We start from the raw sequence: 12,322 nt of genomic DNA, 5'->3' as shown, positions 1-12,322 counted from the left end.
AGCTTCTATTGGGTTGGTCCACAAGGGCAAAGCCGTTAGGGTTGTCGGGTTTTACGGGTATGCGAAGAGATGTTTCGAGTAATGTGGGGTCTCTCCGCATGCCGGACACTCATTTGGCACATCCTCTTTCAATCTACTCAGGTAGGAGTTTAACCTGCTGCAGTAGCCAGAGCAGAGTTGGGCTATTGTCATTCGTGTCTCCCGAGGCAGATGAAGCTCCGTCTCGTCTATGTCCGGAGGCGGTATGCCTAGAACGGCATTCACAAATCCAGAGTCTACATAACTCGAGACTGACTCCCTGTGAATGCCGTTCAGGGCCAGTCGGTAAGCTGACGGGTCCAGAGGTTGCTTGATGAACCTCTGGACTTCGTCCGTCAGTTCATATAGATGCCTCCTGACGTGCCTAGGCGAGGGCTCCTCTGCAAGCAGCTGTCTGTTTGGGTGGCCACTTCTGTGGCTCCCGATCAGGAACTGCTTGCAGAGCATTATGTTGTGCTCCTTTACGGGGAGCATTTGCGCCTCGCCGTGAAGATGGTGTTCGGGCGACATCAGGAGGCATCCTGTNGTTGTTGGCAGTTTGTGCAGCCTTCTGGTCACTCGACGCTTGGCTTTGTCCACCGGAGGGTGCAGTATGAACTGTCGGCTAAAATAGCTCGCGCATTGCTCCGGGTCTGACGAAGCATGGTCGCCGAAAGAAATTTCGACTCTGTCGTCGTGCTTCATCGAATTGGACAGTGACCTCACGGTTGACCAAAGCTTACTCACACCAGAGGTGAAGTTGCAGGTCTTCAGATGCTCTTCCCACTTCTTCCGCTTATGTACGTTTACTAGTTGCCGAATCTCCGCGTTGAGATTCCTGATACGGGGATCTCCGGGATCGGCCTGACGAATGCTATCACGCTCATCGGCTAGAACAGCCGCTTTGGCATGGAAGTTTGGACGTGGGTCCGTTATACATCCTGCCGGTATGAAGCGAGCTGCAGCAGCAGTTACGGCCCTGCGAAACTTACGTTCACCGAGATGGACGTCGGTTGGTGTGGGAAGCGCAGTGAAGGTGTTTTCAGTATACTCCGCGTAACCTTTCCAATCACCTTTAGAGAAGTTGATATAGGTCCGGTGTTTAGCGGAGGAAAAGTCGGTTGGTTTATCTATCGAGATGACTATAGGTAGGTGGTCTGATGCTAAAGTCAGCATAGGTCGCCATGTTATGCTGTTTATCAGACCAGCGCTGACTATGGTGATGTCTGGCGAGCTGCTGCAGTTACCCATAAACCTGGTGGGTGCGTCATCATTCATTGTGTTCGGTCATTTGGTATGCTGTAGTAAGGCTAACAACTGTGCCAAGTTTGGAAGAAATTGGTTTNACCAGCGCTGACTATGGTGATGTCTGGCGAGCTGCTGCAGTTACCCATAAACCTGGTGGGTGCGTCATCATTCATTGTGTTCGGTCATTTGGTATGCTGTAGTAAGGCTAACAACTGTGCCAAGTTTGGAAGAAATTGGTTTAGTGGTTACCAAGGTATACACATGTAACCATAAGTGGGCGTGGCTACGCCCATTTTCAAAAAATTTATAATATTTTTATTTGTCGTCTAAAAATTATTGTATATATCAATTTTGATGAATTATCTTCAGTAGTTACTAAAATATCGCAGTTTTCTTATTTTTGAAAATTGCCGTTCNATTTGTATGAATTACGCAATGCATATTGTGGACGGACCCCATTTAGCTGTTTCGACATAAAGCATATTTATTCCTGTATTATTTTATAATAAGATTCATCTCTGAAAATTTTCTTTCGTCAGCGGCGCTACTGTGCGGTAAAATAGCTAATGTCAGCATATACTCTGCCAAATTTCTAAACATACACCTTTCCAAAACATTTTTCTAGTCCTTGATCAATCCCTTGTTTTGGGAAATGAAAAGTTATTGAGCAAAAATTTAAGAAGTTAATTCTTTTGCACTATATTCTTAATGTGAATGGAAAAGTAAAAAAAATTATAATCTGAGCATATTTTAGGTCAAGCGGATTAGGGAGTAGACTTAAAATTTAAAAAAGAAATCGGAGTAAATCTACTCCAATCGGAGCAAAGTCCGGATGCTGGGCAGAATTCAGAAAACATGAGCGACATTTTAATAAAGAACGAGAAAGTAATCGAATGAGAAAGTGAGCTGGCAAAATATAGAGCGTCGCTGATTTATCAGATCGAGTTANTCCGATTTTGCCCATTTTCAATACCATCCGTTCTACGCCCGAAAGAAGTGGACGTACCAAGTTCNGAAATGTAAAATTTGTGCTTAATATTTTTGAATCGTATGTACTAGATTCACCAAAGGAAGCCATAAAACTGGCCTAAAGAATTATTTACTGCTGCTAAAAATGTTTTTTAGCTACATATATAGTACAATATGATTAGAATCATTTATGTTGCTTGTTTCTAGCTTGGCTGCGATCCAAAGACTCCTTCATTTGTTTGATACAAAAAGGTACTTAATTTCTTATGTACCAGAGACTCAAAGTCTTAGTTGCGGGCTTTAGNAAAGTTATAATACCCTTGTGCACAAGTGCGCTCGGGTATAAAAAGAAATCGGAGTAAATCTACTCCGATCGGAGCAAAATCCGGACGCAGTTTACAATTAAGAAAGCATGNAATTAGCAGATTTCCTTAATAAGGAATCTTAAACTTAATAACCTCCATTTAAAGGCATCCAATACGAATTAAAAGTGATGTTTTTATAAATTTTATACTTCAAACTGCATATCTGATTTTTGTTTTTACAAATCGCAACAACGCACTATGGGTAATTTGACCAATTTTGTGAACAAAATTAATTATGACACAGCAACCTAATTTTTTTTATTGATTGGCACGCGATTCCCCACATTTTTGCAAAAAAAAATCTCGACACTTGACGATCGATGGGCAAAAAGAAGTCACTTTTTAATTTTCGGTTTCATTGAACATGTTTGAACCTTTTTTCAAAATATTTGTTTTAAAATTTATGCCGTGGCCAATTAAAAAAAAAAAAATTCCCAAATTATATCAGCATATATGTAATACATACATATATGCATTAGGGTGGTCCAAAAACAGTAAAGTCGAAATTGTAATGCTCTCACCCCCTAGGATTTTTCTATATCGAAAAAAAGTATGCCCGTATTTTTTTTATTTTGAAATCAAAAGATATTTAAAGATACATATTTTTTGACTTCAAAATAAAAAATAAGGGTTTATATTTTTTTCGGTATAGAACAATCCCAGGGGGTGAGAGCATAAAAATTCCGCCTTTATTTTTTCACATGCATTTTTGGACCACCCTAATGTACATTAAAGCTCTGGATTTCCAAATTTCTCTGCTGAAAAATTAAAAGGAGCAGCCTTTGCAGCAACGAAATCGTAAACAGCCTTTTGTTTCCTCTGTCTACAAAGAAAGCTAGCTTCTCAGAAAACTCGGTCAAATATTAAGATTATATATTAATTTTTTAACTTAAATATGGCTGGTCGAAAACAGCTAAAAGGCAGAACACAAAATCGATTACAATATTTGACTCGCAGACAACGACTTTCACCACCTGCTAGGCAGTTGTGCTTTTTTTTTACAAAAACACAAGACGCCGTAATTTGGTTTGAAGTTTCCCTTATCAAATACCAGTCACAAAAAGTTTATTTTTGGAAGTACGAAAAACGACTTTTGGCCACATAAACTGATCAAATTACCCATAGTGCAACGTACAGTTGTCAATGCTTGAGACATATTACAACAACTCCTTACTTTATGCTCGACCATGAAAACTCAATACTAAACCTACATTATGTACGTGTCTCTTGTATAATGTATCTCATAAACATATTTACAGCCAAATTTAATTTAGAATTAAAAAAAATGCATTCCTGAAACTCGTAAAAAGTATACAGCACATACGTAAGCTAATAACTAAGCCAAATCTGAGTTAAATAAAAAAAAAAAAATATCGCATTCCAATTTTAACGCTGAGCCAATCCATTTGGGCATGCAAATTTCAAAACTTTGCTTTAGTATAGGCATTGCCGACTAACTGCTTGAATACAAATACAAAATAGCATTCCAATTCAATACGAAAATTCCTTAGAAAAACTCGAGCATGCTTTTCGAAAAATTCAACAAATATTTATTATACTTATGTACTCGTCTGACTGACTGTATTTTTTTTAATTAAAGTTCTCTGTAGCATTTTGCGGACACCTTACCTTAATATCACCACCGCCTGGAGTATGCTTGACATTATCCTTTGAACCGACTTTTGGTTTAGCCTTATCTTTGAAGTCCGTTTTAATCGTTTCGATCTTCTTATCACCGCCACCTGGCTTATGATTGGCATTCTCCAAAGAGCCTATTTTCGACTTGGCATTCCATTGTAGCTTTGTCGATATAATCTGTGTTGCCCGTAATATTGCAAATTAATTTAAAATAACTGTTGTTTATGATACATTTAAATGTGTATAAAAAGTTGAAATATATGTATGTATGTATGTATGTATGTATTTAAGTATTGGGGTAGTCCTTAAAAAATATCAACATCTACATTTTTTATATTGCACCCGTTTATTTTGTTCTATACGCAAAACAAAGACAACCGCGAAAATTTCAAATTTGTAAAAAAATTGTAGATTGTAGACGTTTTGATTTTTTTTTTGTAAATAGCAAAAAAATCTACTTTTTCAAACCCTGGTAGCCATGATGTAATAATAAAAGGTGGCAGCTTGTTTCGACGCCCCTTAGCTCAAGGTTGTATTTGGTAAGCTTATGACGCACAAGAGAAAGTGGCAGAAAAACAGGTCGTTTGGCGAAATAGTACTTAATTTAGTACTAATTTTCAAACGGCGATTTTGGATAATTTTTTATGAAAATTTTGTATAAACATAAGCAAAAAGATATATGTATCTCACGGATTCAAAAACGCCCTATCACACTTCAAAATGTATTGAAAATATGCTGATATAGGGCGTTTTTGAATCGGAAGCTGAGATAGGGCGTTTTTGAAACGAATTCTGAAATAGGGCGTTCTTGAAATGTTTTTTGAGATAGAGCGTTTTCGAACTGGCTGCCGAGATAGGTCGATCTTCCACTCAGCCATCGATATAATGTAGTTTGACATCTATATGTACTGAAAAATATATATGTAATTAACCTTTCTTTTCGAATAAAAGAAATAACTAAAAATTTGTGAATGACTGAGATTAGAAAGTAGTTTCTCAAAGAGACAAATGGAATTTTTCTAAGTGAGCTTAAGTTAGCGGTTAATGCGAGATGAACGCGATCGCATAACAACTTTTTTTTGCATCATGCCTCTAATTTTTATTTTTTTATTTTGAAATTGTCGTGGATGTCTTTATTTTGTACATAGAACAATTATTGATATTTTTAAGCACCACTCTGGCAAGTATAATAGATAGTGTTTATGAATCATATGGTATCTTTTTGTTTTCAGTTTTTTTTCGCTATGTAATTGTACATATGTATGTATGTCATTAGAAACCTTAATTGGAAATTGAAGATTGCCGCAGATGTTGCGATTGATCAATGTATGTTTCTAACCTCAAAAGTTGAGCTCGAAGAAATTTTTAAGAGCCAAAATTATATCAAAAAAAATCATTAGCGATTTTTGTTATTTATGCTTGTATTTGCTTCCGTAAACTATGTACATGTGTATTTCAGTTTTTAGTTTTCTTTGTCTTGTCTAAGGTTTTTTTTTTGTATATATGGAGCGGAGCGCAGATACATGAAATAAATCGACCGTTAAAGTAGTGTACTACAAATGTTTAATGGTGTCTGAAATCATAACGCAACAATCGGCGAACTACTGAACTGTGAAATTGCCTCATCACAATAAGTATACCAAAAATTAATAATAAAAAATTTTTTTAAACATCTACGCGAAAAAAGTGAAGAATTTCACAAATTAAAGCATCGTAGACTATAACTATTTGCAAATGTGGGATTGTTTATCCTGTGTGTATTCAATACTTAGAGTGAGTTCAATACTACATACTTTAGTGTGATTATGCTTTAAAGACTACTCAAAATAGTTACACCTACATATGTAAGTGTTTAAATGCAAGTAAATATTATTAATTAAGACAAATTATCAAAATTTGTTTTATTTTTAATTTAATTTCAAATATATTGAAAAGCTTAGACCCGTTAAAGTCTTGCTTTAAAATATATTTCATATACCTATTTATATTTTATTTCCAACCTCCTAATCTTACCTTTTTTTCGCCACCACGTGGCGTATACTTGTCATTTTTCGCCTCAATTCTGGGTGCGGCTTTTATTTCGATCTTCTTACTCTCGATTTTAACATTACCTCCACCGGGCTTATAGCCAGCATTGTCAAGCGAACCGATTTTAGAACGCACCGCTTTGAGATTGGGTGAAGGAGCGTGTCCGACTTGAATTTTGTTCATTGATACTGTCAAAGAAAGCATTAAGTTTATTTATTTTTTATAGTTTTAAGATTTGAAAGTATATAGGGTCAACTTATATGGGGAATACTGAATAAAATTAAACAAATATAACCGTATACGTTAAAAGTAGCACTAATTATTGTTAAATGGTACAGACTTTTAATTATAGATTCCCAATCCAAACAAAAAGGCTTTTTTCTTTACCAAGCAGGTTTTAGTTGCAGTGTAATGTTGCTGTACCCAAAGAGAAGTTTCTAGTGCTGGATTCTGTAACTGTGGGAAAATGCAGTGTACCTAGCCCGAGTGCAAAATTCACAACCAAAAACTCACGGAATAAAATCCACTTCCCATATAACGGTATTTTCGAAAAATATAAAAACTACGATATCTCAGTAAATATGTACAATCTAAATTGTTGAAAATTAATATGTGAAGTATAATTAAGGGTAAAAATAATATTATGAAATTTTTGGAAAATGGGCGTGACTCCCCCCACTCCCCGAGCCTTGCTTAGGGTGCAACTAGAAAATCTTTTGAAAATCTTTGAAATCGGGCAATAACCACGCCCACCTCCCATAAAGCATGAAAACTACGATAAATTAGTAACTATTGAAGCAAATTCACTCAAAATCAATGATTGCAACAATCACTTAGCAAAAAATTTTAATAGTATACATTTTTGGATAAATAATGGGCTTGGCCCCTCCCTCTTATGACCATAAATGTGTATCTCGGTAACGTATTTATCAAATTCAACCAAAATTGGTGCACCTTGTAACCTTGGTGCGGAAAAGCATTTTTTTTTTAAATAATTAAATCCGACTAAAATTACACTTCCTTCCCGTATAACGGTAAATTTCAAAAGTATGGAAACTCCGATATTTCAAAAACTGAGGACACTAATTTGCTCCAAGTTAATACTTACAACAATCTCTTAACAATAAATAAGACTGTTATAGACTTTCAGGAATTGGGCGTGGCACCGCCCACTTTATGACTAAAAAGGTCATCTCGATAACCGCTTTATCGATTTCTACCAAACTTCTTGGTTCAATGATTTCATTAAATCAGCATATTATCGAAAGCGTTTGATATCGGGAACAACACCCCTGCTTATCATGCAAAGGTACTTGAAAGAAAGTTGAAACGACGATATTTAATACCTGCGCCGGGTATATAAATCAAGCTCGGGTGCTACTTTTGGGCTCAGTAGGTAATTGAAAAGCAGGGGCCTACCTCGACGAACCAAAATCACGCTCTAAAAATCTCTCGAAATGCCCACCCTTTTAGATGGCGCAAATATATGGTCCACATATTGAACAAAGAGGAGACGACTTTTGATGCTTTCGAGAGAACTATACAGTTTGTGCAAAAACTAATAATATATCACATAATGGCTCAACAAAATTTGAAAAAAAAAAATGCGTCCCAGCAAATAAGCAATGTTTCTTATAAGATTTGTTTCCGCAGCATCAGAATCTAAACTTCAAATTTTTAATTTGGCTTTAGTTTATAAGATATTTGGCATTTTCTACTACGTATAAAATAATTATGTAATGAATAAAAAAAAATTAGAAAAACCTCTTCATTAAATTTGCAAACTTTGTTGAACCGACTTCAATTTGTCGGAAATTTTTTCTTTCTTTATTGTGTATGCTAACGGATAATTTTGAACCATGTGAACCATTTTCGATCATTCTTTTTTATCGGAAAAGTGGTAACTCAAGGTTGGTTCCACACTTATTTGCTTTAGTTCCGTATATTGTATCATGAAGAAACTAACAGTAGTTTTTTTGCCTTGTATTTCGTGAATGTTACTTAGTTTTTTTTCGTTTTGGGCTTAAGTGCCAAAGTGTCGATATTCTACAGATGTAGTTAAAAAAATGCTAAACCTTGTTTTTTGACACTATAAATCTGGACTATCCTGAAAACTAATTCGAAGGTCAGTTTCTTATTCTGTGAAAGAAGTCCTATAAGAATAATATATCTGTCGCAAACATTTCTTGGCCAAGCGCCAGTTTTATGAGTATTTCTATTAAAATGACAGCTCACAAAGAATTCGTCTAAAAAAAAAAAACTGCAACATTTCCATATGCAATATATACCAGATGCATTAGACCACCTTTCCACCCTTCTAAATTCGAGGAAAATATTTTTTTTATTGAAAAACGCAACAATATGAACTACAAAGTCGGGGAGGCTCTATCTTTTGGTCGGTTTCGACCGCAAGTGGGAAAAATACTTTTTCCAGAAATAAATTTCCGACAAAAGTTATGTATTTTTGTACTATACTTTAATTTTTTTTAACGTCTACACTAGGCATTTTGTTGTAAGTGCGTACCTACATACGTATATGTTATGATCAAACTTACCTTTTTTAACTGGCTCCGGTTCGGGAGTCTTCAACAGCAAACGATTTCTAGATGTGGAACGTGATTTGGACGATTTGTTCGATGGTGTGGCGCTAGGTGGGCGAGAGGCGGCTCCTTTGTCTCCCTTCGAAGTGGTGGATGTTGGTGTCTTGGCCGGTGAGCTGGGTGAACCGGGTCCGTTGCGTTCCTAAATAAATAAGAGTAAATAAATAAAATTATACGGTAATAATTAGGTTTATGTCTATGTCTCCATGTATGTATGTGTAAGTGGGTACGTATTTTTCCCATTTCGACGCGTTATATGCTTTATTATAATTGAAAAATTCGTGTCAGCTATAATCACCAAATGCATTTTTTCACGCATTGCAAATTTTATAAAATAGTCAAATTGGTTTTTTTATTTTTTTTATTTTTTTTTTTTGTATTATTTTTATTATAGTACACTCTTAGCGTTCGATTTGCAAATTATTTCGACTTATTTCGCTACACCGCACTTGTACACTTCGACATTTCGACTAATTTGAGCATTATGACTTCAAAGGACGAATGTGATTTTGCTTGGAATTCTTTCACATTGTTTTATCGATTCAACTCGACGCAAAGTGTACCACTTTTGGTATTTTTAGTGTAAAAGACAGTTGAATAAAAAAAAAAATACTCGTATCATGCAAAACAGGTAAAAGAAAAACTACAATACGAGCAAAACAACAGCAAAAAAAAGACAAGGAAACCTGCGAAAACATAAATAATATGCCCACACCCTTGGCGCATCAAGGCTGATTTTGGCGCTGGCGTTGTTGGCCCTTTCCAGCTGGCACAGATACTTGTACGGACGATTGCACTCCTCTGCCCAATTACGATGTTTCGTTTCCTTTCATTCTCATCGATAAACATTTGTTCTAAATTATCTTTTATGAACTTTGGTTGGCTTATTTGATTAGCTGCTTTGTTTTATGCATATTCATGCTACTTTATTCGCGTTTTGGTGAATTCTGTTTTGGTTTTTTTTGCACACAAAAGTAATTCTTTGCCATTAGTTGTACATACTTTCACATATTTCAACGTAAAGTTTCTTGACTCCAATTTTATTTTAGTTTGTGAACCTCATACACATATCCTTGTCGTGTCAGTGGCAAGGTAAAAAACTTTCTGCCCTGCAAACACGGATGTATATCTGCACACACACATACTGCCTCATATCACAAAAAACAGCTGTTGGTTTTTTACACACCTGTTCAAGCGATAACTTATACCCGTATCGATATATTGATAAGCTTCGAGTATTAATGGTAAAATATGTTGGCAAATATTTTTAAAATCTACTGCACAGCAGTAATGAAATGTTGTAGTATGGCTGTTTTGGTTGTATCACTGAGATCGCTCGTTTGGGACTGAGTTGTGGAAATTGACTTGGCGAAAATTTTCAGCTACTAAATTCCAGTCTAAGCAGCGACTCAGCTGCATATGTCAATGAGGGCAGGTCATTGAGACACGGATGCGTTACCTACTGCGTACATACGTACATACATTTGTATAGCGAAGCTAGCCAAACTGTAGTAGCTATGTGTCGTATGTGGGCGGGTTCGCCACTGAAGCGTGGCGCCATATCAAAGTGGAGCTACATCTTTCAAGAATCGTTCGTGTTCATAGCAATTATGAGCAAAATGTCGTTCGAAAAGTTCAGTTTCCAAAAAGACACACAACTATGCACATATATGTATAAAGGTACATAACGTCGTTTAAAGTACAAAACCGCGTATCCTACATTCTGCAAAATCGCGTAACTGACATTTGCTGCCAAAAATTGGATTTGCTCATACAAGCTCTTGGCTCAATCCTTATCCATTCGACCTGAAATATACTAGCGATTGCTTTATAAAAAATGGAACCATTTTGAAATGTGAGAGTTTTTAATGCTCTAGAAAATATTTTATGCAACCTCGCATGCGCGGTTTTGCATTTTGTTGATACGCGGTTTTGTACTGTAAACGACGATATGTATGCACATATGCGTAGGTCGTTGTCTTTATTATGTCGTCCATACATTCAAACAGAAGTAGCTATGCGTATTACCCGCTTTTCTTTTGAATTTATTTTCTTTTTTCACATTTAGATTTTATTCCGCTTGCCTTTTATGGCTTTATTACAAAATGCAAAGAAATTAATTGAAAATCGTTTTGTTTCCTGTGTGTGCGCGATTGCCCCGTGAACAGTTAAGATGGCTGCACCACATCTATTTTTGCAACCGAATAACCACGGTATATTTTCGAAAGACGACTTCATGGTTATCATTTTCGCTGAACCAAATTCTCGTGGTCCCTCAAATTATAATTTTTGCAAATGGCGGCATCGGATCGTTATACTCCACAAGAAATAAAATGTCATAAATCATATTTATCAATCGAAGTTATGTACTACCGTCCCAGTTTTCAAATCTGGTGACCATAATATCGTCTGCAACTTCAGAACTTTGTCTAAGTTGGTTGACCATAGACATATATAATTCAGGTTACATTGTTCGGTCATGTAACAAATGACAACATGGATTCTTCCGGGCACATCAACCTATGCGATTTTAGCCTTTTTAAGTAATAATGTAATTAACGCTTCGGAAAGCCGCGTGCAATTGGCGGTACAGTGACTCAAACAAGTGTTCACGTGTTAATTATTATAAATGTTTTTCAAGATAAATTTCTTTGGTTATTTGCAAGTTTCAACCGGTTAAAAAAATTCCGTTGATTTTTGAAATTTCTTTAGTGACTGCTTTTGCGATTTCTTTTTATAACAGGTGGAATTTATTAAAACCTGGCGTTGATTTTTTTAAATTTTGTTGCCAACAGTGTCCCGCATAGGAGGCTCGTGCTTATATGGAATTTTTTTAAATCGACGTGATTTTTTAGGCGTTTGAAACTTATATTTCATGAGCCTAAATTTGTATGGGCTGCATACCCAAAAACGTTGTGAGGGTTCAGATTTTGATAAAAATTTGTTGTATTTTTCATAAATTTTTTATAAAGTTTGAAACTTTGATTTAAATGTCTGTCGAATATAGGACTTGTTTCGAACTATTGAAAAGGTAATGCAGCGGGGGATAATTTCCACTTTCTAGGACATCGCTGTCATTTACAGGCCTATTCTGCTTGTTACCGAACATTTTGACACCGAGAAATTTAAATACCTAAAAATGACAAAATTTCTTGTAAAGGCAATTTTCTAGATAACTTGGTAACGTTATAATTTATTCAAGCTATGAAGTAGATATTCTGGTATTGCATGTTTCACAGAGCAATATTTTTATCTGTGTATGAGATGGTAACATGCCAGAAGAACTTATTCTTTTATAATTTTTATATGTACGTATATATATGCTGTCATCTGAAAAATAATAGGGACACGACATTTTTTTCAGTTTCGGATTTTTCCCTTTGTTTGTTAAATTATTATTATTATTATTTTTTTATTCAACAATTTTATAATGAGCTCGAGGCCATTTTTAAATGA

The 12,322-nt window shown here is 35.7% G+C and overlaps 1 protein-coding gene across 1 annotated transcript; it reads right to left on the bottom strand.

Annotated features, from left to right (window-relative positions):
* Positions 1-4,175: 4,175 nt before the first annotated feature.
* Positions 4,176-9,008, bottom strand: LOC108365615 (microtubule-associated protein tau-like; the record flags this gene model as incomplete). Its single annotated transcript, XM_017619686.1, has 3 exons — positions 4,176-4,415; positions 6,252-6,454; positions 8,822-9,008. Coding segments are annotated over 3 exons (615 nt in total), but the record flags the coding sequence as incomplete, so codon positions are not given.
* Positions 9,009-12,322: the final 3,314 nt, after the last annotated feature.

The sequence above is a fragment of the Rhagoletis zephyria genome, unplaced genomic scaffold (genome assembly GCF_001687245.7).
Source record: "Rhagoletis zephyria isolate East Lansing unplaced genomic scaffold, Rhagoletis_zephyria_1.1 Rzeph_scaffold_01935, whole genome shotgun sequence".
NCBI classification, from domain to species: Eukaryota; Metazoa; Arthropoda; class Insecta; order Diptera; family Tephritidae; genus Rhagoletis; species Rhagoletis zephyria.
The sequence above is the reverse complement of the archived record's forward strand: the minus strand, read 5'-3'. Positions and strand labels throughout refer to the sequence as shown.